Consider the following 21,782-nt stretch of genomic DNA (forward strand, 5'->3'; position numbering starts at 1 on the left):
TGTCCATCTATTTCTGACTTTTGCATTGCTACAATGTGGCCTTCGGCCATTTCCGTTACTCCATCCACTGCCTCTGACCCTGCCCACCCCTAGCATGTGGCCCCAAAAGTCTGCCCATGAACGAATGCTGTCCTTGGGATGAAAATGATCTAGAGTAAATGACTAAGGTTATTTCCCACCCCTTCATTAAGAAGGCTCTCCCAGCGGACTTCAGGTTTCTGCGAATGGCGAAAATGAGCGCCAGTCTGATCGACTGACAGACTCAAGCCCCGCAGAGACACAGGGGGAAGCGCCAAGGTGAGGTGCGCCCCCTAAAAAGCCTGTGATTGAGCCTGCAGACATGGCAATATCACAACTCCACGGGAGTGGAGCCTCAAACTCCTACCTGCAGCAGAGATCTTCCAAGTACTACATTTTGGCTGATGGAAATGTAAAGAAGATTAATTATTGGATCTAATTAGGCTGTATTCGGTGCTAGACGGAGGAGTAAAAAGGAAGTCCATCCCCATCTTCTGAGTAATTATCGCTGCATGGAAACAACTTGCAAGTGAGAATGGTATTAATTTTATGTGACTCTATTAGATATATGTCTGCCGATGGGAAAGATGGATTAAAAGCAACTGAAACCCATTCTTTACTACCTTTGATTGGATTTATAATGGAGAATTGGGGAGAGGACCTTGCATGACTAAAGCCATAGGTGAATCCGAGCCCAGCAGAGAAAGCTTGAAACAAGACTAATGAAGTACTCTGTGGGGTGAGGGTATGGAAGCATATATGGGCTTTGCAAGGCACATATTGGTTGGAGTGGTTTAAAGAAGACTGAGCTTGCTCCTAGAGTGTGTGTTTTTGTGTGTGTGTGTGTGTGTGTGTGTGTGTGAAAAGATAAATTGGAACTTTAAAGTTTGGAACTGGCTATAGAGGCTGAATATCAACAGAGCCAGATATTGGACAACATCTGAGAACCCCTACGCCACCTTTCTAGAGCTGGAAGCCTGGTAAATCTCTCTCTGGTTGTGGGAAGGAAAGGCATTTTGACTCTACCAGAAAAGAGGCATTATAATGATCTTCAACTGTCTGTAACTCTTTATCTTACTTCAAGACATTTTTAGAGAACTAGATCAGTGAAAATCTTTTACGCTCCTCTGGATTATTAAGTTGTGATTTTGTGTGGACAAATTGCTTTTGTTTTCTTTTTAAAGTAGATATCTGTTTAATTTGAATGTTAATTTGAAATCTGGATTTTATTTCAAATTGTATACATGTAACAGGCAATCGGGCTGGAGGGAGTGGGAAAGTACAAAAGACCGTGTTCCTTGGGAAGTGTTACTTGGTGGCCTTGACAAAACTGACAAGGTACGGCTGGAAAATTGGTTGTCTTGAGAACAAGGGAAAGAGAAACTTGTCAAGGCCAGAGTGAATCGAGTAGAAGGAGTATTGGATATTTTCACTCTGTTCGGACCATTTTTGATTGTTTTAATAATAACTTATTGAACATGGCAATTAAAAAGCAACCAACCCCAAGTTTGGATAGAAGGACTTCTGTACAGGACACGGGGGATAAGCCTTATGGTGAATGGGTGGAATTCTTCTATGAACTGAGAAATGAGTAGATTAAGGAGATAAAGGAAAATGTGGATAAGACAGCAGATAAACATATAGCCCGAATGGACCAAAATACTGAAATGGTGACAGAACTAATTATTAAAATAGAACCAGTGACAAAGAAAACAGAAGTGGTGGAGGTCTTGATGCAAGGGCTGGAGGAAATTTTTAGAAAAATGGAAACTGTGATTGATATGAAGAAATACCAGGAGACACTCGGGGCAGATATGAATGGCATGGGGGGGGGTAGGCAGGAAATATTTGGGAATGCCTTGGTGGCAGAAATGAGGCAGAAATTACAGCCTCTGAGACTAAGAGGAGACTGTGAGGAAGGTGAGCAGGATTTTGAATCTGACTTAACTGATAGTTGCCTTCCAGTGAAATTTAAATATGACAAAGTTAGGAAAAAGAATGGGAAGCACTTATTGTATATATGCAAAATAATGTAAATAAATTGATATATTGACAGGCTCAGACTTCACACTTGCAATCAACAATGAAGTATGTGTAAGGAAATGCAGAAGTTTTTGTTAATATAAGAAATCAGAAGAGGGAATGAAGGGAAGTCATGAAGTCTAAAGAACCTCAAAGATAAGGTTTTGAAATGTTTTTGTGAATAGGGATGGGGGGGGATTTGTTTTTTGTAGTTAATTGTGGAAATTAATTGTGAAAAAACCAATAAAAATTATTCAAGGAAGAATAAGGAGGAGGAGGAGGAGGAGGAGGAGGAGGAGGAAGAGGAAGAGGAGGAGGAGGAGGAGGTGGTGGTGAAGGCTCTCCCAGCTAGTTCTGATGTCATCTTTTGGGAGCTGGTGAATATATTTTTAACCTGTAAAGACTTTGAAGAGACTGGCTCAATAAAAACATTATCCTGCTTTTTATTCTTCTATTGTTGTTGCTGCTGCTACTGTTGTTGTGTTGTGCCTATAGAACTGTGTGTTTCCATGTTGCCTGTAGAGAAAGGAATGACCTCACCCTGTTCCCACCACCAGCATGCAATTTCTTCCACCTGCAGCTGGAAGCAGTAAAGTCCAAGGAGTCAACCATCTTGTTTCCCTAAATATGTAGATCAGCGCATAGTATGAATCAGTCCATAATCTTAATCTGGATTAAATTGTTTGGGGGGGGGTTAATTGTCAGGCCTTATTTTGAACAATCATTGGACTGTTTCATTTTATTGCACATTTGTTAATAGAATGTGTTTTTCATTAGCAGAGGTCTTGCAACAGCAAATGAATTATGTAAAGCATTTTGATGTTGTCAGAAGATTTGAGCCTGGTTTAGTCTGGAAAGGCAGCACACAGATAAGCAATGATGATGATGACACAGTGCTTTGTAAGGTTATGCACACATGTAAGAGGTGTTGTGAGTAGCTGAAAAGGGGCTAATATGGATTTATTTGGACTATCGTATCTTCTTTCCATTCCATCAGCATCAGAAGTACAGTTGGTGGCCCACCTAGTCCAGAATCCTGTTCTCACTGTGGCCTGCAAGCAGGACCCGAGTGCAACAGCAAGTCTCCCCACTCAAAATTCCCAGCAACTGGTATTCAGAGGCCAGAGAGGGTAAGTCTGGGATTGGAGAGGAAGCACCTCTCCCTTGTTGGCCTCGATTTCTGTATGACTTTGACAGGAAGCCCTCCGCCCATGTGCAAAGGCTGCCCATCCCTTGAGCTTCCAGAGCATAGAATGTCTCTCATTTCCTCTTACCTCGCTGAGTAAGGGTTTGCCTTTTTCATTTGCTTCCTGCCTGATTAGCATTCCTGTCCCCAATTATAATGCTCTACAGAAACCAGAATGTCAAATGCAACGGGTCCCGCATTCCACTCTTTTCATTATTTCCTACGAACTCAGATCCGTCTCTCAGGCTATTGTCCTTGTTAATTTAGGGAGCTGATTGTGAAGACAGAAAAGCAGGTCACATTTTCAGCTAACCAAGACTGTGCCACGGCAGACAAGGGCCACAGAGATGGATTCTGGTGACATGACAGAAAAGCCAAGGGCCATGGTTCTGTGTGCTGACAGAAATCACCACACTCTTGCCTAGTTACAAATGATATCGGCTGGAGGTTACAGATGGGGAAAGAAAATCCAGGTCTCATATATTTGAGGAAAATGACATACCAAAAACGTGTTATATTAGGGGAAATTACTTGCGAAAAGGTAGTTTTGGGGGAAAATGCATACTGAAATGGCAATGACTTTTCTGGAGGATTTTGTTTTTTAAAAAGTAAACTGGTGTGGAAATATGGCAAACTGAGTTTAAGAATGGAAAAACAAGAAACTGAAATTGAACAAATTCATCCACACCTATTGGACATTTGTTTTCTGAGAGTTCTGTCTTTTGAATTCTCCACCCAACTAAGTAGGGAATAATGGCAAGGACACCATCATTGCACATTTATTTACATATCCAGTTCCACTGCTTGACTACCCAGTGACTCCTGTAAGAAACCCCAAGTCAATAGGAATATGAGATTAAAACCCCAATTCAAATCTCTCCTCTGCCAGAAGCCTGTCTCAGGGGTGAGTTGCTTCCAGTCCCAGCTAAGCATGCCAGATACCTTGTTCAGCCCTTGAGGCCATTTCAGCCTAAGCACATACACCTGCCCTATTGTAACAGATGTCATATATGGTACGAGGTGTGGGGCAGGCATAAACCTGGCTCAGCTGATAAGAGGGGCTTTAGGACCTATGCAAAGCTGGCCACAAGATCACACTTTGAAAGGGACTTTGTGAGGCTAGGTAAGTCACGAAAGGCCCCTTTCTTTTCTTTTTTTTTAAAATAATTTTTATTAATTTTCAACACAAATATAAAATCTTATCCAAATTTTCACAAATTTAACTCTGTTTGGACTTCTTCCAGCTTCTCTGACAATCATCCATATTAACCTCTCAATTACGCATTTCTTCTGTTTTATACTGCCATTAGTCTTCCCTCCCACTATCTATTTCTTTTTAACAATATATCTCAACGTTCACAGTGCTTCTTTAAACCCCACTAGCGTTGTTTGCACATCACATACGAAAGGCCCCTTTCAAAGTACTGCGCAAGATAGCATTTGTCATGATCCCCATGAGCTCAACTGGATCATGACTGGATTGGCACTTGCTGCCAAATAAGGAAGGTGAGGAGAAAGGTGAGAAGGATGCCCTCAGGGGTGGACAGCCTGTAGAGTACAGGGAAGGAGAGGTGCTCCTGCTGGCTCCCTGCCCTGCACCTTCCATGGAGCAGATAGATTTCCTAGCAACAGGGGCCGGCATTGACAAACCAGTCTGTGACATCAGACGACTGACAGTTGCCTGGCTCTTCCCACCTCTCAGACTTGGCCAACGAGAGGTGGGGGACTTAACCATCTGGCCGCCTGGCCAGATCCAGTTCCTCACCTTTTGCTTATCTCTTGGCTTCAGTCTCTGTCCCAAACTAATTGCAATATGGCCTATTTGACAAGGCTGTGGCTGAGAGGCCTGGAGCTAAGGTTGAACAATGAGCTGAGGTTAAATAAGTTGGATATTTTAGCCTAGAGGAGGAGAAGTGTGATTAAGAGACAGTCTCATAGCCATCTTCAAATATATTGAAGGGGTTGTTTCATAGACAATGGCAGACATGTGTTTTCAGTTGCTTGAGTCACTGTGTTCAGATTACAAGGGAATATGACTAAGTATTAGGAAAAACTTCCTGATGCCACAAGCTGTTTGACAGTGGGACAGACTGCCTCAGAAAGCAGTGGGCTTATCCTTGATTAGCAGCTTTCAAGCAGAGGCTGGATGGCCCCCTATCAGACATGCAGAAGCAGCAGATTTCCTGCATCAGCAGTGGGGAGGACTATATGCTCTCTGAGGACCCTTCAGCTCTTTTGCACCAAGTCAAGAGTGCCCTTACCTGAAACACAGTTAGAATAGCAGTGGGGAAAGTATCAAAGTTTGTGGTTGGTGTTTCGTCACTAAAATGAAACCTAGAAAGAGGCAGAAAATGAATATTAATGGCAGGGTAGAATGCTAATAATCTTTTAAGAGCTGCCTTGCTGGATCAGACCAAAGGTCCCTTTACTCCAGCATCCAGGCTCTTACAGTGGACACCTATATGCCTTTGGGAAGCCTTCAAGGAGGGCATGAAGGCAAACGACAACCCCATGATTTGTGCCTCCCCCCAAGTGACTGGTATTCAGAGGTACAACTGGGACTTGCAATAAAATGTTGCAGCAGGGAGTGTGCCTGTTCAGGGTTCAAGCCAGACAGCTATGCCCTTTTTCCAGGATGCTCCATAACATTCTCCCTTCCACCAGTCTTCTGTCTGAGCATGCTCGGTCTTCAATAGTCTGTTTTTGGGGGTGGGGTGGGGGATCCTGCTCCCTCCAAGAACAGCACTTGACACCATTATGACACCAGATGTTTGGCAGGTGGGTGGTCCTCCTAACTGTCAAAGGTGGCCTGTGGAGTGGAGGGGAAGATAAGAATCTGGTCCATTGGGCAAAAAAAGCAAGTGCCTTGTTTTCAGGAGTGGTGGCACATGGTCCCACCTTATTGCTCTGCTCAACAGTTTGGTAAGCCACATTTTGCACCAACTGCAGTTTCCAGACAGTCTTCAAGGATAGCCATTCATTTAATGACCTATGGTGGATGGAAGGGTGCAGCTTGTTACTCTATGGATATAAGGCTTAAGGAAGTTGTGTTTCTTGCCATTTCTGAAAAACTGTCATAAAATACATGTCACTGGGATGATGTGGACCCATCCAACTTTGCTTCTGCTTGGGGGCTGATGGTGATTTATATGACTAAACAATCTTCATGGTTGGCACATTCCAACTAAATATGAGCTTAATTGGCAACATTCATGAATATTTGGGATGTTTGCTGCAAGTATGAATCTTGTGTTGTTGTTATTATTACTATTATTACTATGATTATTACTTATTAAATTTGTAGACTGCTCTTCATCCGAAGATCTCAGGGCAGTTAACAACAGAAAAATACAAAATGAGAATAAAAACTACATAATAAAACAAAACCGAATCAATAACCACCTCCCCACAGACACATTTTAAAAGCCACAGAATGTTAATCAGCCAAATGCCTGGTTGAAGAGAAACATTTTTGCCAGGTGCCTAAAGATATGTAATGAAGGTGCCAGGCGAACCTCCCTGGGGAGAGCATTCCACAGACAGGAGGCCACCACAGAAAAGGCCTGTTCTTGTGTTGCCACCCTCCAAATTTCTCATGAAGGAGACACATGAAGAAGGGCCTCACAGAGTGAATGCATGGTCCAGGTTGATTCATATGGAGAGGTGCAGTCCTTGAAGCATTGCGGACCTGAGCCGTTATGGGATTCTGTTCCACTAATGAATATATTTTAAGTCATTCGTTCTTTTTAAGCTTTGTATAATTATTATGATTATTATTTTACTATCTTATAATTTTATTCTTCCTGATTTCATGACTGTTTTTCAGTACAGCTAGAATGAACCTAGAGAATCAGCAGCTTGCCACAATCAGCCCTTTGGCACGTTCTTCTCCATGAGGACCGCTTACTTTTAAGGGAAGAGCTGGTGCTCTGATGTTTTTATTTTAACAATCTGTATGTAATGCTTTATATGTATATGCTGGATGTGTATATGCACATATTTTCATTCTACTAGTAATATTCTGCCTTGTTAATAACTGTCCATTCTAGGTTACTTCTTCAAATCTTGGAATCCCCTTCTTATATCAAAAAAATTTTTTTAAGGGTAGCCCAATATATAGTGCATCAAAGCAGTCCAAACTGGACGTTAGTGATCTCCAGCATGGATTATTGAGGCCAAGTAGCCTTTGTCTAGCAGTGGCCATAACTAGTGAACCAGCTAGAGCTGGGCATAAATATTCCTTGTCATTGAAGGCACTTGAGCTTCCAGTGAGAGATTTGAATCAAAGAGTACTCACAGATAAGAACATAAGAGCCCTACTGGTTCAGGCTGAAGGCCCATCTAGTCCATCATACTGCTCTCATAATGGTCAACCAGATGCCTACAGAAATCTGAAATGCAGGACATGAAACAACCCCACAGAGCTATGTGAACCAGCTGGTTCTGTCCAGCTTGGAATCGGGAGAAACTAAGTCCGTCTGCAACCTGCTGTGAGAGATTAGCAAAACATTCAGAGTGCAAAAATCTGAAACTGGAGCCAAAACTATCGCAAGTCCAGTAGGCAGCATGCCTATGAATACCAGTTGCTAGGAATCACAAGCGGGGAGAGTACCGTTCCTTGCAGCCAGACGCCCGTCAAAAGTTTATTGAGATTAATTTAGTGAATTGAACTTACTGTCCTCCAAAAAGCTGCATTCCCAGCAAAGCAAACACAACAATGAAGAGGAAGAGGAGGAACAGCAAGCTGATGATGGACTTCATTGAATTCAGCAAGGAGACCACCAGATTCCTCAAGGAGTTCCAGTACCTGGGATTCCAAACCAAACCAAGCCAGTTAATGAATGCATCAGGATTTCTAAAAGTGGGTTTTCCAAGTGCATAAATTCCCCTTCACACATCCCACACTAAGGAGAAAGAAAGAAAAAGGAAGAAGAAACTTAAAACATACTTGGTAACTTTGAAAATCCTCAGCAGCCTGAGAGCCCTCAACACACTGATGCCAAAGGAGGTCCCTGGCTTCACTGCAGCCCAGATAACTTCGAAGATGCTCCCCACAATCACCTGCAAGAAACAAAGGAGTGATGGGCTGATGTGGGGGGGAAAGAAGGTCTGATCATGGCCAATGAGCAATTTCCAAAAAGAAGGGGTTGGAACTAAGGTTAGTCCTACTCAAAGTAGACCCACTGAAATTAATGGACCCCAGTGATGTCCATTGACTTCAATGGGTCTCTTCTGAACAGGAATAATATTGGCACCAACCCAATAGCCTAATTCTGTAAGCTTCTTCAGTGTCTGCCTCAGGCAAGGACTGTATATTCAATCTTTCTATACAAGAGAGAGGCTTTCACAAACTGAGGTAAAGTTGTTTTAATACCAAACAGCTGAAGAGGGTTTCTTTTTTTTGGGGAGGGGGGTTTACTAATGGTTCTAATGATATTTCATAGTTCCACTGCTAACTGTGATGCTTTATTTACAAATTACATTTTGCCTTTTTATATCTTATCACGCATCACCCTAGTCTCCCTTAGGAGGTAGGGTGATGCAGCAATGTAACTAATATATAAATATATAATATAAATAAATAATATAAATAAGAGTACATACATGCTTATCTGTGTCTATCTAGTCCATGATTTGGTGTTTATTTCCTGCTATGGTTATTGGTGTCCAGAAAAATTTCAGCTTTAAAAATGGTGACAACTAAAGTTTCTAGCTCTTTAAGATTATAAAGACAGGTTTGAAAGCCCTTTTGTAAATTATATATCCGATCTGGGAGCAAAGGATTGGGGTGGGTAAGAAGCACTTCATTCCACTGAATTCCTTCAAGGAGAGGAGAAATTGCCAACATTATTATGATTACTTTTTTAGGAGGCAGACAAGAGGCTCACCGTCAATAGCCACACTGGTTCTTTCTCCCCTCCCTCCAGCCCCCTCCCCTCTTTGCTGCTATAAATGACAGCAGCAGTAGCAACTATGTTGGCAACCAGGCACTATTTTGCATCCTCCACAATCATGCCCAGGCCTAGCACCATCCAGGGGCATTGTGACAAGGGTTGGGTAGGTGGTCACCACCATCAAAAACCCTGCAAAAACGGTCTGCTTTCTGGAGGGCCAGGTGTGTGAGAGGGGGGGGGAATCTCAGTTAAAGCCTCTCAGAAAAACTTGCAACCACTAATGTGGATTAGAACTCCCATTGTCTTAAAGTCAAAGGAACAGGGCAGGTAATACAAGTGCAGGGCGCACCATTCTTTGCTTAGTCTTTTGAATGATGGATGGACTCAAGGGCATCCTGATCTTGGATGATGGACTCAAGGGCATCCTGATCAAATTTGCAGATGACACCAAACTGGGATGGGTGGCTAACACCCCAGAGGACAGGATCACACTTCAAAACGACCTTGACAGATTAGAGAACTGGGCCAAAACAAACAAGATGAATTTTAATAGGGAGAAATGTAAAGTATTGCACTTGGGCAAAAAAAATGAGAGGCACAAATACAAGATGGGTGACACCTGGCTTGAGAGCAGTACATGTGAAAAGGATCTAGGAGTCTTGGTTGACCACAAACTTGACATGAGCCAACAGTGTGACATGGCAGCTAAAAAAGCCAATGCAATTCTGGGCTGCATCAATAGGAGTATAGCATCTAGATCAAGGGAAGTAATAGTGCCACTGTATTCTGCTCTGGTCAGACCTCAGCTGGAGTACTGTGTCCAGTTCTGGGCACCACAGTTCAAGAAGGACACTGACAAACTGGAACGTGTCCAGAGGAGGGCAACCAAAATGGTCAAAGGCCTGGAAACGATGCCTTATGAGGAACGGCTAAGGGAGCTGGGCATGTTTAGCCTGGAGAAGAGGAGGTTAAGGGGTGATATGATAGCCATGTTCAAATATATAAAAGGATGTCACATAGAGGAGGGAGAAAGGTTGTTTTCTGCTGCTCCAGAGAAGCGGACACGGAGCAATGGTTCCAAGCTACAAGAAAGAAGATTCCACCTAAACATTAGGAAGAACTTCCTGACAGTAAGAGCTGTTCGACAGTGGAATTTGCTGCCAAGGAGTGTGGTGGAGTCTCCTTCTTTGGAGGTCTTTAAGCAGAGGCTTGACAACCATATGTCAGGAGTGCTCTGATGGTGTTTCCTGCTTGGCAGGGGGTTGGACTCGATGGCCCTTGTGGTCTCTTCCAACTCTATGATTCTATGATTCTATGATTCCAAGTGGTGATAAGTGCTGTGGCTCTGTGGCAGAGTATCTGCTTTGCATGCAGAAGGTACCAGGTTCAATCCCCAGCATTTCCAGGGAAGACTGGGGATATCCCTCCCAGTGTAGACAATCCTGAGCTAGGTGGGCCAATGGTCTGACTCTGTAGAAGACAACTTCCTATGTTCCTATGTCCTTCCATAAGGCTAAAAGTCTTCTTCTTCTTCTCTGGCAATCACTCATAGCCGAGTAAGATTGTCTTTCCATTCTTAAGTTGGGAATAGAGTAGTTGCTTTGGAAGATGATAATCAGGCATCTGCACAACATGACCTGCCCAACGAAGTTGAGGTTGAAGAATCATTCCTTTGACACTGGTGATCTTTGCTTCTTCCAATACGCTAACATTAGTTTGCCTGTCTTCTCAAGTGATATGTAAAAAATTTTGGAGACACCACTGATGGAATCTTTTGAGGAGCTGGAAATGGCATTTATAAGTGGTCCATGTTTCACAAGAGTACAGTAAAGTTGGAAGTACAATATCTTTGTAAACAAGCATTTTGGTTTCCCTGTGAATGTCTTGGTCCTCAAACATTCTGAGCTTCAATTGGGAGAAAGCTGTGCTCACAGAGCTCAGTTGATGCTAGATTTCTGCATCAATGTTGGCCCTTATGGAAAGATAACTATCCAGGTAGGAAAAGCAATTGACACTTCCCAATGTTACACTATTAAGATGGATCTGTGGTACAGTGGACGGGTTGTTTTGTGCTTATTGATGCAGCACTTTGGTTTTTTGGATATTGAGCAATAGACCAAGCTTTCTGTAAGCTTCTGCAAAGATATTTAGGGTGGTTTAGAGGTTGTCCTCTGAGCGTGCACGCACTACGTCATCAGCATATTGAAGCTCTATGATGGAGGTTATGGTAACCTTACTCTTTGTTTTCAGCCTACTCAAATTGAAGAGCTTTCCATCTGTTCGATATATATATATGATTTTTACCCCAGTGGGGAGTTTCCCTTTGACAATGTGTAGGATCATGGCAATGAAAATAAGAAATAGTTGGGATGATAATACATCCCTGTTTAATGCCTGATCCCACTGTGAATGGTTCACTTTGAGAGCCAGCGTGGGACTGCCTGCAGTACCCCAGGTGAGAAATAGGGTAGAGCACCTGAATGTGTGAAGGTTGAGTTTTGGTTCCAAACCAGTGGAAACAGATCCGTCTGGAGTATGTGGATGCTTTGAAACTACCTTTTACCTGTATTGCTGTTTTGAGAAATTCTCTTCTAGTAACTTTTATGGTGATAAATTAGGTTGGTTTATTTGTATTCTTTTATGCAAACTTGCATGGACTAATTTTTTGTATATTTATTTATTCATCTTGTGAGCCACTTTGGGTAAAATTTTGTGGGAAAGTGGAATACAAATTAAAGAAGATGAAGAAGAAGAAGAAGAAGAAGAAGAAGAAGAAGAAGAAGAAGAAGAAGACCTCTTAGGAGGAGCATATCCATGATCTTGCGTTTACACCTTGTTGCTTCATATCACACTGGGTGCTCTTATACATTTTCCATCATGTTGCTTTGTCAAACTGAACCAAACTACAAAATACTGCCAGCTCTCAAGAGGCTACAAGAAAGCAACAAATGGGAACGTATACAACTGGGGGATGAATAGAACTGGGGAAACATAATATGAGCAATGGGAATCACAGAGGAAGATAGTGCTTGATCCCAGTGGGATCAGCAAATGATGATGAATTAGCAAGTGATAAAATGTCTCTTCCCTACCCGATAGGAAGCCCACATTGGAGAGTTAATTACCAGCTCTGCATGCAGTGGAGCAAGACAGAAACAGCTGCACCCAGAGGAGCAACTCAGGATGCTCTAAATACTAGAATTTTAAAACTCTATTGACTGGAGGTCCTCCCCCATCTCTTTCTCTCCCCTCCCCCTTGGCATTTCAATTAATTAAGGCAGTGCTGGGGAACCCTGTGGCCTCCCAGATGCTACCAGACTCCAACTCCCATCAGTCCCAGTCAGCATGGCTGATGAGTAAGGGTGGTAGGAGATACAGTCAGGTGACTTCTGGGATCTCTGCAGGCATACCCCTCAATTGTCCTGGTAAAACTGGGACATCCCATTTTTTTCCACACAAGAGCACAGTGCCCATTTTGGGTACCATGATTTCACCCCACATAAGCACTTTTCCGGGGCTGCCATCTCATGTGGCACCCCAAAACATGTGTTTTTGGTGCTGTGCTTTTGTGTGGGTGAACAGCCCCCCCCCCATCATAATTCTTGGGGGCCATGATCTTGTGAAGGTTGTGTGACTCACACGGGAGCACACCCCTGTAAGACGTGCATCCTGGGTTTTTGCCTTGATGTGTTGGACAGTATGCATGGGTTCCTCATCCTTGGTCCAGCGCACCATTCTCAGTGGGCATCTGCTTAGGAGAGGCATCCCATCCTGTGTGAGAGGAGGAGGATGTATCTTCCAAGGTGCTATGGTAAATAGACGCTATTGTTCATAAAGAACAAAGAAAGGTTTTTAATTAAGGATGACAAACCTGTGGCCCTCCAGATGTTATTGGACTAAAGCTCCCATCAACCTCAGCCAACCTGATCAATAGTCAAGGGTGATGGAAGCTGTAAGGTAAAGGGACCCCTGACCATTAGGTCCAGTCGTGGACGACTGGGGTTCCAGCACTCATCTCGCTTTATTGGCCAAGGGAGCCGGTGTACAGCTTCCAGGTCATGTGGCCAGCATGACTAAGCCGCTTCTGGTGAACCAGAGCAGCACACGGAAATGCTGTTTACCTTCCCGTCGGAGTGTTACATATTTATCTACTTGCACTTTGTGCTTTCGAACTGCTAGGTTGGCAGAAGCTGGGACCAAGCAACGGGAGCTCACCCCATCGCAGGGATTCAAACTGCCGACCTTCTGATCAGCAAGCCCTAGGCTCTGTGGTTTAACCCACAGCACCACCTGCATCTGATGGAAGCTGTAGTCTAGCAACATTTAGAGGGCAAGAGGTTCCCTACCCCTGCATTAAGGATTTCTACCAGATGCAAAACATACATGTGATATGAATGCAATCTTCCTGTTTCTCCCTATACACCCATCAGCTCCCAACTGAAGCTGATGCTTCCACCACAAATTAGTTCACTACACATTCTCTCTCCCTCCCCCTCCCTCAGCACTGCATTTTCTATCAGTAAAACTGGAAGACTAAGGGCCTACTTTGTGGGGCTGTCATAAGGTCAAACAATTGAGCTCTTCGCATGCTGAGTGTGCTACAGTCACAACTTGACCACATGACTCCAAGTGCATTCTGGTGTTCAAAGCACTACACAGGCAATCCCCACAAACAACCCTGGAAAAGAAACTATGTAGCAGTACCATTCCTGTTTATCTTGGAGTAAGGCCCATTAAGGTAAGTGGCAGCCCTGGGCTGTAAAGAACATAAGAACATCAGGAGAACCCTGCTGAATCAGGGCAAAGGCCCATCTAGACCAGCATCCAGTTCTCTCACTGGCCAATGAGATGCCTCAATGGGAAGCCCACAAACAGAATCCAAGTGCAACAGCTCTCTCCCCACTTGTGATTCCTAACAAGTGAGATTCAGAGGCTCAGACAAGAGCAAAACACTTGACCCTTGTTAACTCTGGCCAGCTAGAATGGCATCTTCCCATTTTGTGCAGGCCATCTGTGCTGACAACAGGGCCAGCCCAACATTGGGGGACCTGATAGCGTTGCAGCCTTCTCATTTGAAGGCTGCAAAGAAGCAGCTAATTAATGTTAGTTGTGCTGGCACAAGCGGGCACCTGCCAGAGGCTATTTTGCGGGCCTTGCATACAAGAGATGACTGTGAAATGTGAGAATGACAGAGTGCAACAGCTCACAAATAGGCAACTGCAATAGTTTGCCTCCTGTGGACACTCATCGTGCAAGTCAGCTGCAAAAAGAAAAGAAAAAATTGAAGAAGAAAGAAGAGGTACCAAGAGGCCAGGGTTGTTTGCATTACAGAATCCAGAGGTGCAGCTTTGTGGAGGGGAAATAAAATAAAAATAAGCAGAACAGCAAGCTTCCAGACCTCATTGCTAACTGTGAAAATAGGCTTGAAAGTGCACAGGGGAAACCTTGTGAAATATCCGAAGGGCAGACTGAGATTAGTGCAGAGCCAGATTCAGAGCAGTGATGGAGGCTCCCACACACAGGGCACTGAACTGAGCAGAGGAGAGGAAAGCAGCAAGTTGTATTTGAGAGTCTCACCCCAATCCTCCACCTTTCAGTTCACAGTAAGATATGTTTTAAAATGGAAGAGGCAGGGAGAAGGTCCAGGAAATCCAAAAGGTTTGTCCTTTCAGGCTATGAGTAGGGTGCCTCTCCCTCCCCCCCCCCCATACTTTCCTCCTTCCTTTTGCACGAAAGTAGTAAGGCAGGTTTGGAGACCAGAAATCAAAGGGATTTTTTTTAAGAAAGTCAATGGCCTTTTCCTTTGACTTTTTGGGGAAAACAAGGAAGAAAAAAAGGGAGGTATTTCTAAAGCCTTGAATTTTTATTTCTGTCTGAGAAAGATGTAAAGGAAGGGAGCAGGAATGAGGGAAAGTGGGGAGGGAATTCAGATAGACCTCTCTGACAACTGTAAGTGTTGTTGTTTGTTTGTTTGTTTGTTTGTTTGTTTGTGAGGGAAAATCAGGCTAGAAAAAAAGGAGGAGGAGGAGGGAGAGGAGGGGAGGGAGAACTAGAGTGAGAGCGAGAGCGAGATCGCACCAGCTTCCCACTACGCGAATGCAACTGGTTGGCCAACACTTGCAGCAGGGTGGGGGGTGGGTTTTTGGTTTCGCACGGGGCTCCATATTACCATAGTCTGCTCCTGTTTGGTTGGATGGTGCTGACTGAGGGTAATGCAAGTGGTAATCCACAACATTTGCAGGCCATATGTTGCCTGTCCCTGACTTTGGGTGCGGGTGCAGGAGCAGGAGATCACATGCTCAGATGCCTTCCCATGACATGACAGAACAAGGAAGTCCCTCCATCCAAGTGCTTCCTCTGTAGTCATAGCTCAGTGGAAAGGGGCCAGGATCAATCTGAGGCATCTCCAGGACTGGCTGGGAGTGTCCCCTGCCTGAAATCCTGCAGCAGCTTCTGATCATGGTAGACAAATCTGAGCTAGATGGACCAGTGTTCTGGCTCAGTATAACACAACTTCCTATGCTGAGAATCAGGAGTGACCCAGGGAGTAGAGTATGCAGAATATCAGGCCTGCAAAGAGTTGACTTCAACCCATCTATTCTCACCCAAGACTTCTTACCCCAAAGTCAAAGCAGTTGAATGAGGAATGGAAATAATTCCTTGGCCCCAAGCCATACATCTTCAGAGACATCTCTGTGAGGAACAGGCCGAGGAAGACAAATTCTGCAAAATCTGGAAGAAACAGCAGAAGGTCAAATCAATGATAAATATCCACAAAATTATTTCCTGACATTAGGATGATACCTTTCCTAGAGGTGGAGCAGATCCTGCCAGCAGAAAATAACTTTCTGCTGCATGGGAAAGCAGATAATTAGTACATAATGGTGAAGTATTTTTTAGACCTCCCAAATCTGGATGTGCGAACCCATTCTGTCCAACTTATAATGGGGATGGACTGAGCATAGATGGAGAGCTGACCAGAAATGTCCACCAGCCATCCAAATTATCGGGGATGTTCAAATTACTGTCTTCCATTAGAAAAGGATGTTGCTGTTTCTGGTCAAAGATTCGAATCTATTCAGTGTTTAGCATTGCTAAACCATATGCAAGCCGCACTGAGTTCCATGCCAGCTGAGGTGAGGGTGTTCCTGGCTAACACAGAGTGTACCCCTCTGCTCAGTGTCCCCCTCTAAAGGACAGCAGCCACCAGGATAGAGGGCAATAGTTTCTACAAAGCTGGCCTTATCAATTAGCCTCCAAGTTTCCCTGGGTTCCCTCTGAAGCCACCACAATTAGGGTAGGTTACAGGCCTCCAGGTGCGATAGTGTTAAAGTGAGAACACCCCAGTACAGATTTCACTTAGGGTGGGGGGTGGGGGACAGATGTGAAGATTAAGGAAAAGATACACAATGCAAATGTCATTGAAACCCAGAATATTCCCTTCGGAGCAAAGGGGGGGCAGTTTAAAATGTCAGCCGCTTTCTCTGGACTAAACTACCCCTAAACTCATCAGGTTTTCAGAAGGCTCTTACTCTCAAGCAATAGCCTTTCCTCCTTTTTTTGCCTCTTCCAGGCACACCAATATTATCTGTCATGCTGCACTCCACCTTGAATTTCAGGCCTCCCTAGTTGGCTATCCCAAGATATAGACTCCCCTTGTCAACCATAAGCTCCTCGCAGTAGACTATAGGAAGACATGAAACCCCAGGCTGGGATGTGACTTTCCTCCCATCCACACTGGTCATTTCAATGCCTTGATATTTGGAAGCTAGTCAGCCCTACAATGTCCAATGAATAAAGAGCTGCTAACATGAATCCCACTTAAAACACAACAGTCCATACCAGTAAGGTCCAGTTCCTTCACAGATACACTGGAGAACAATCAGAGACATACTGTATTATCTGAATATTGCCTTCCCTTCCCCAGCCTGCAACATCCCTGACCATTGGCCATGCTGGCTGGGACTGGTGGGAGGTGAGGTCCAATAACATTTGAGGGGCACTAGATTGGGGGAGTCTGTGGCATTCACAGGCTGTTTTCAGACTTGCCATGGTTGGTCATGCTAGACTAGATGACTAGATCAAGCAGGACTCTTCTTAAGTCCTTAAAATTCTGCAGATTGGTATTCTTTCTCCAGGGGACTGAGAACATAAGAACAACCTGCTGGATCAGGCAAGTGGTCCATCATCCTGTTCTCACAGTGGCCAACCAGATGCTAATGGGAAACCCACAAGTAGGACCTGAGTATAACAGCTTACTCTGCACTTGTACTTCAGGGACATGCAGCCTCCATCAGTGGAAGCAGAGCATAGTCATTCAGAGAGAGAAAAATCTCAAAATTTTCTAGGGAAATTTTGGTTTGCGTGATCACCCTGCATCCCTGGCACCACTATTTCTTACTAGCCCTGGCGTTGGCCAACCTTTATGAAGCAGGTTATTTTAAATCAAGGGAGCAAAGATTGGTTCCAGTGATCATCCATCCATTACTCCTGCCAATTCCTCCTATTTCTACCCTCTCCTTCAGTTGACGGGTCAGGATGAGGATTTGTTTTGACATGGCCCTGGCCCATTTGATTGAAAAATGCAATTCTTGGTTGCTGGTCTTACTCTAGATTTAATTTAAGCTACCTTAAACAGAAGCATTTCATAAAACCATGGGATGAGAAGAAGGGAGTGCATGGCAGAAGGCAGGGGAGAGAGTTTGTGATAAACAGTTTAACTTAATTTAGAAACCTGTGCTCCTGGCAAAGGCCATGCTGGTTACTTTCCTACCCAATATATTTGAATTAGGTAATTAGCATCTTGTGTGTGTGTGTGTCAATCAGCAACAAATTCTATTTTCATGCTGTCACATAGTCTAAGGTCATTAGGATCAGGCACAAGAGATGGTACTACAGGCACAAGAGATGGTCCCACAAAGACTGTGAACACTTGTGCAGAAAAGGAGATCCATCAGCATCCAGTTTTTGGCTGACCCACTTCTTGAAATGACACCTAAAATATTCAGCAGACATAAATAAGCATGCTTGTTTCTGAAGCTTCCCTGTGCTCTGCATACTGATATCCACAGGGAACCAGGCTGAGACATCAAAGGCAAACACAAAATCATCAAGAAACTAATAGCATTAATGTAGGCTCTGCATAGAGTGCACAGCTGGATGGGATGGGTTCTGGTCATAAGGTTTCCAGGGGGCAACCCATGGTCCTCCAGTGGTTGCTGGACTACAGCTTCCATCATGCCTGACCTTGGGCCATGTTGGCTAGGGTTGGTGGGAGCTGGAGTCCAATGCCATCATTTGGGTCACACTATTCACCATGATTTGTGTGAAGGACACCTTTCCTTCATCTGTCCAGAATCTCCAGCTAATTGATTTCCCTGGACGACACTAGGTATTATGCCACATTATTCATCCCAATCTTCATTTCACAAAATTTATATACCTCAATGAGGTTTGCACAAAGAATAAAACAATGAGATTATCAGTAAAAAAAAAAAAGGAAAACTATTTAAATACAGTGTTACCTCGGGTTAAGAACTTAATTCGTTCTGGAGGTCTGTTCTTAACCTGAAACTGTTCTTAACCTGAGGTACCACTATAGCTAATAGGGCCTCCCGCTGCTGCCACTGCACAATTTCTGTTCTCATCCTGAAGCAAAGTTCTAAACCCAAGGTACTATTTCTTTGGTTAGCAGAGTCTGTAACCTGAAGCATCTGTAACCCAAGGTACCACTGTAGTTCAAAAAATAATTAAAACCAATGATGAGATAAAAACGGATTAAAACACACATCAGCATTCAGTGTAGTTGGGTAGACATGCCTAAAGGTAAAAGGGTTTCGGCAAGTGCATAAAAGAGTACATTGAAGGCTCCTGCCTAATGTTAATAGGCAAGGAGTTCCGAAGTGTAGGTGATGCCACACTAAAATGTCATTTTCTTATCAATGTAGAATGGGTATTATGTGGCATCTGTAAAAGTACCAGTTCCATAGACTGAAGCAGTCAGGTGGGCATATGTGGGGTTAGGTGATTGTTAAATACTCTTTCTGAAAATTGTTAGCCTTCCTTCATAAGCAAGACACTAAAGTCTCTTCTTCAATGAAGCATGCTTATAAACACCAGTGGAATCAGTATTCTGCTATTGTGGAAATCCACACAATCCAAACATGTGCAAACCAGATTCTCTTCAGCGGAGTCTATAGCATGCTGGCTATACAGAGATGAAAGAGACACATCCCATATTTTTCCTTTCTCCCTTCCCCCTTTTTTTGCTAAGCACCTTTTCAGTTCCTTTTTCAAAATGCTTGGAAACCGTTGGAAATGTCAAGCTGAGAAAGTTAATCAGAGCATTTCAACAAGCAGAAAGTAGAAAGGAGGCAGAGACGGGGAGTTCTGAGGAATCGCTGCAGACCCACAGGCTCTCAGCAGCATTGAAGTTGATTTGTAACGTAATTAAATTCTCCCTAGAGGGAGAGACATGATTGAATTAGAGGTGCCCAAATCACGCTTACGGTGTTACCAATCCTCCCAGAGCAAACTCTGCTCCCTTCCTGGCTGAAGTTCACACATCTTGTCCAAAGTCCAATTACGATCACTTTCTAGAAATCTGTCTAATTAGGAGGCACCCCTGCTCTTCCCACGTGCTGCCAGTGAGAAGCATTATGGGGCACTGATGGTAAGGCTACTTGTGCAAAAATGTTCTCCCCTTCCTGGCTCCTAATATTTTATCAGATTTAATCCATTAGAAGATAAGAATATCCTGCTGAAGCAGACTATGGGTTGAATTTGCCATAGTCTGAATCAGACTATGGCAAATCTGCTCACATCACTCTGAAGCTGTGCCTAAGCAAAAACTGTCCTGGGAAAACACATGTCTTTAACACTGTCAAAGCTAGCACATTTTTATTTTTTATTTTTGCATTCACTGCTAAGTCTCTGAAGAGCCATTTCTCCCCACTCCCTACCCTCACCATTCTTTTTATTTGCAAACAGAAACAAAGAACAAAAATAATAAAAATACTAAGAACAATTAAATAACAACAACCATTCTTTATGGAATTGGCAGAAATGACTGGCAGAATCCGAGACCAGGGAGAAGAGTTGGTGGAAGAAGATTGGAAGAAATTTAAAGATTATCTACAGAAATATTGTAAAATTAAGGAATGTTAGAAAGATGTTGGAATGAAGTTACATGGCTTTAGCAGAAATGTTATAAAGAATTAAGTATAATAGATTGTAATTGGATTAAAGGAAAAAAATAATGTTAGAATTTGTTAAGTTAAATGATAGGACAGAAATTTGAGGAAGATGGAAAGGATTTGCTGAAACAATTAATCGAAGTGGAATACAAAAAAAGGGAGGTGTGAGGAGGTCACTGAAACAAGTAAAAGAAAGTTAATAACATTGAAAGTATTGTTTGTGTTTCTTTTTTCTTTTTTTAAATTGTTTTTGTTTTATTTTTGTTATGTATATGTAATATTTTTGTCTTTGTATTGTATTGTCTGGTTTTGTTATGTTTAATTCTTTTTCTTTTTTCTTTCTGTAACTTTCAAAACTTTAATAAATATTATTTTTTTAAAAAATAACAACAACCATTGCCAGTTGACATTAACAATAAGCAATGCTGTGAAACATCATTCCTGTCAAGATATGAAAAGTACCCACTATCTGTACTTTCCAGAAACAAATGAAGACATTTCCCCCTACCAATCTCCCCCAGCTGGTTGTATACATTTTTGTCATGGATGTCTACTCTTTGCCATTAAAAAATAAACAAATCTGCTGTTATTTGCCCCCTGCTATTTTGTGACTGTTTTTAGCTGGGTTTCTCTATTATATTTTCTACATCACATTGAAACAAGTGTGTAGAAGGGAATTAAACATTATTATTATTATTATTATTAGTAGTAGTAGTAGTAGTAATAATAATAATAATATATTCCATCAAACCTGATTTAAGCATATATATTAATAAAAGGAAGTCCATATAGGTGTGTAAATGAAACTGCCAGTTATAAGCCATGTGTTTAAACAAAGAAAGGGCACTTCCAATAGAGGCTCTTAGAACCTAGGTAATTAAGAACCATCCTCACTCCAACTAATTTTCTCCATGCTGTAGACATTAGAGAGACCTGGATAAACCTTTTGGTTTTGTTCAAATATATATAAAAGAAAGAAAGAAAGAACCCACAGAAGTACTTGGAGGTTAGGTAAACAGAGCTGAGACCTATTTCAATGAATTTTGATTCTCCTGTGAAAGGGTTTGTTTTGAGAAAATGAAAATATTTCACTAAAGAGCAGGGCAAATAGCACAAATGAAAGGGTGTCCCTCTGATTTGGGCCCAACTGAACATAAAAATAAGAAGATCTCTAGTAGATCAGGCCAATGGCCCATCTATTCCAACATCCTGTTCTCACAGTGGCCAATTAGATGCTTGTATGAAACCCACAAAGAGAAACAGAGCGGAAGAACACTCTCCCTCTCTTGTGGCTTCCAGCAACTACCTAAAGTTCAATCTGTGTAAGAGATCCCCAAAGACTGGTTTTGAAGGCTCTGCAAAACACAGCTAAAGGATCCTCATGGGCTTTGGGGGCAAGGAAGTAACATCAGCTGTGTCAATCCTGAACTTATCTAACCAAATCAGGAAGCTTTTCAACCAAACTGT

At 42.9% G+C, this 21,782-nt stretch overlaps 2 protein-coding genes across 14 annotated transcripts in view; one reads left to right on the top strand and one right to left on the bottom strand.

Moving 5' to 3' along the window:
* The window catches only part of SLC31A2 (solute carrier family 31 member 2), a 543,264-nt gene that overhangs the window by 415,161 nt on the left and 106,321 nt on the right, over positions 1-21,782 (top strand). The window lies entirely within an intron of this gene.
* Positions 1-21,782, bottom strand: part of CACNA1B (calcium voltage-gated channel subunit alpha1 B) — a 326,691-nt gene that overhangs the window by 122,134 nt on the left and 182,775 nt on the right. For all 13 annotated transcript variants that reach the window (XM_079961868.1, XM_079961879.1, XM_079961878.1 and 10 more), the window contains 4 exons: positions 15,740-15,852; positions 8,175-8,287; positions 7,902-8,033; positions 5,488-5,560 (listed from right to left, as the gene is read on the bottom strand). In XM_079961868.1, the coding sequence (XP_079817994.1) occupies positions 5,488-5,560; positions 7,902-8,033; positions 8,175-8,287; positions 15,740-15,852 (431 nt within the window). The remainder of the gene's footprint in view (positions 1-5,487; positions 5,561-7,901; positions 8,034-8,174; positions 8,288-15,739; positions 15,853-21,782) is intronic.

Source organism: Podarcis cretensis (genome assembly GCF_951804945.1).
Source record: "Podarcis cretensis genome assembly, chromosome: Z".
NCBI classification, from domain to species: Eukaryota; Metazoa; Chordata; class Lepidosauria; order Squamata; family Lacertidae; genus Podarcis; species Podarcis cretensis.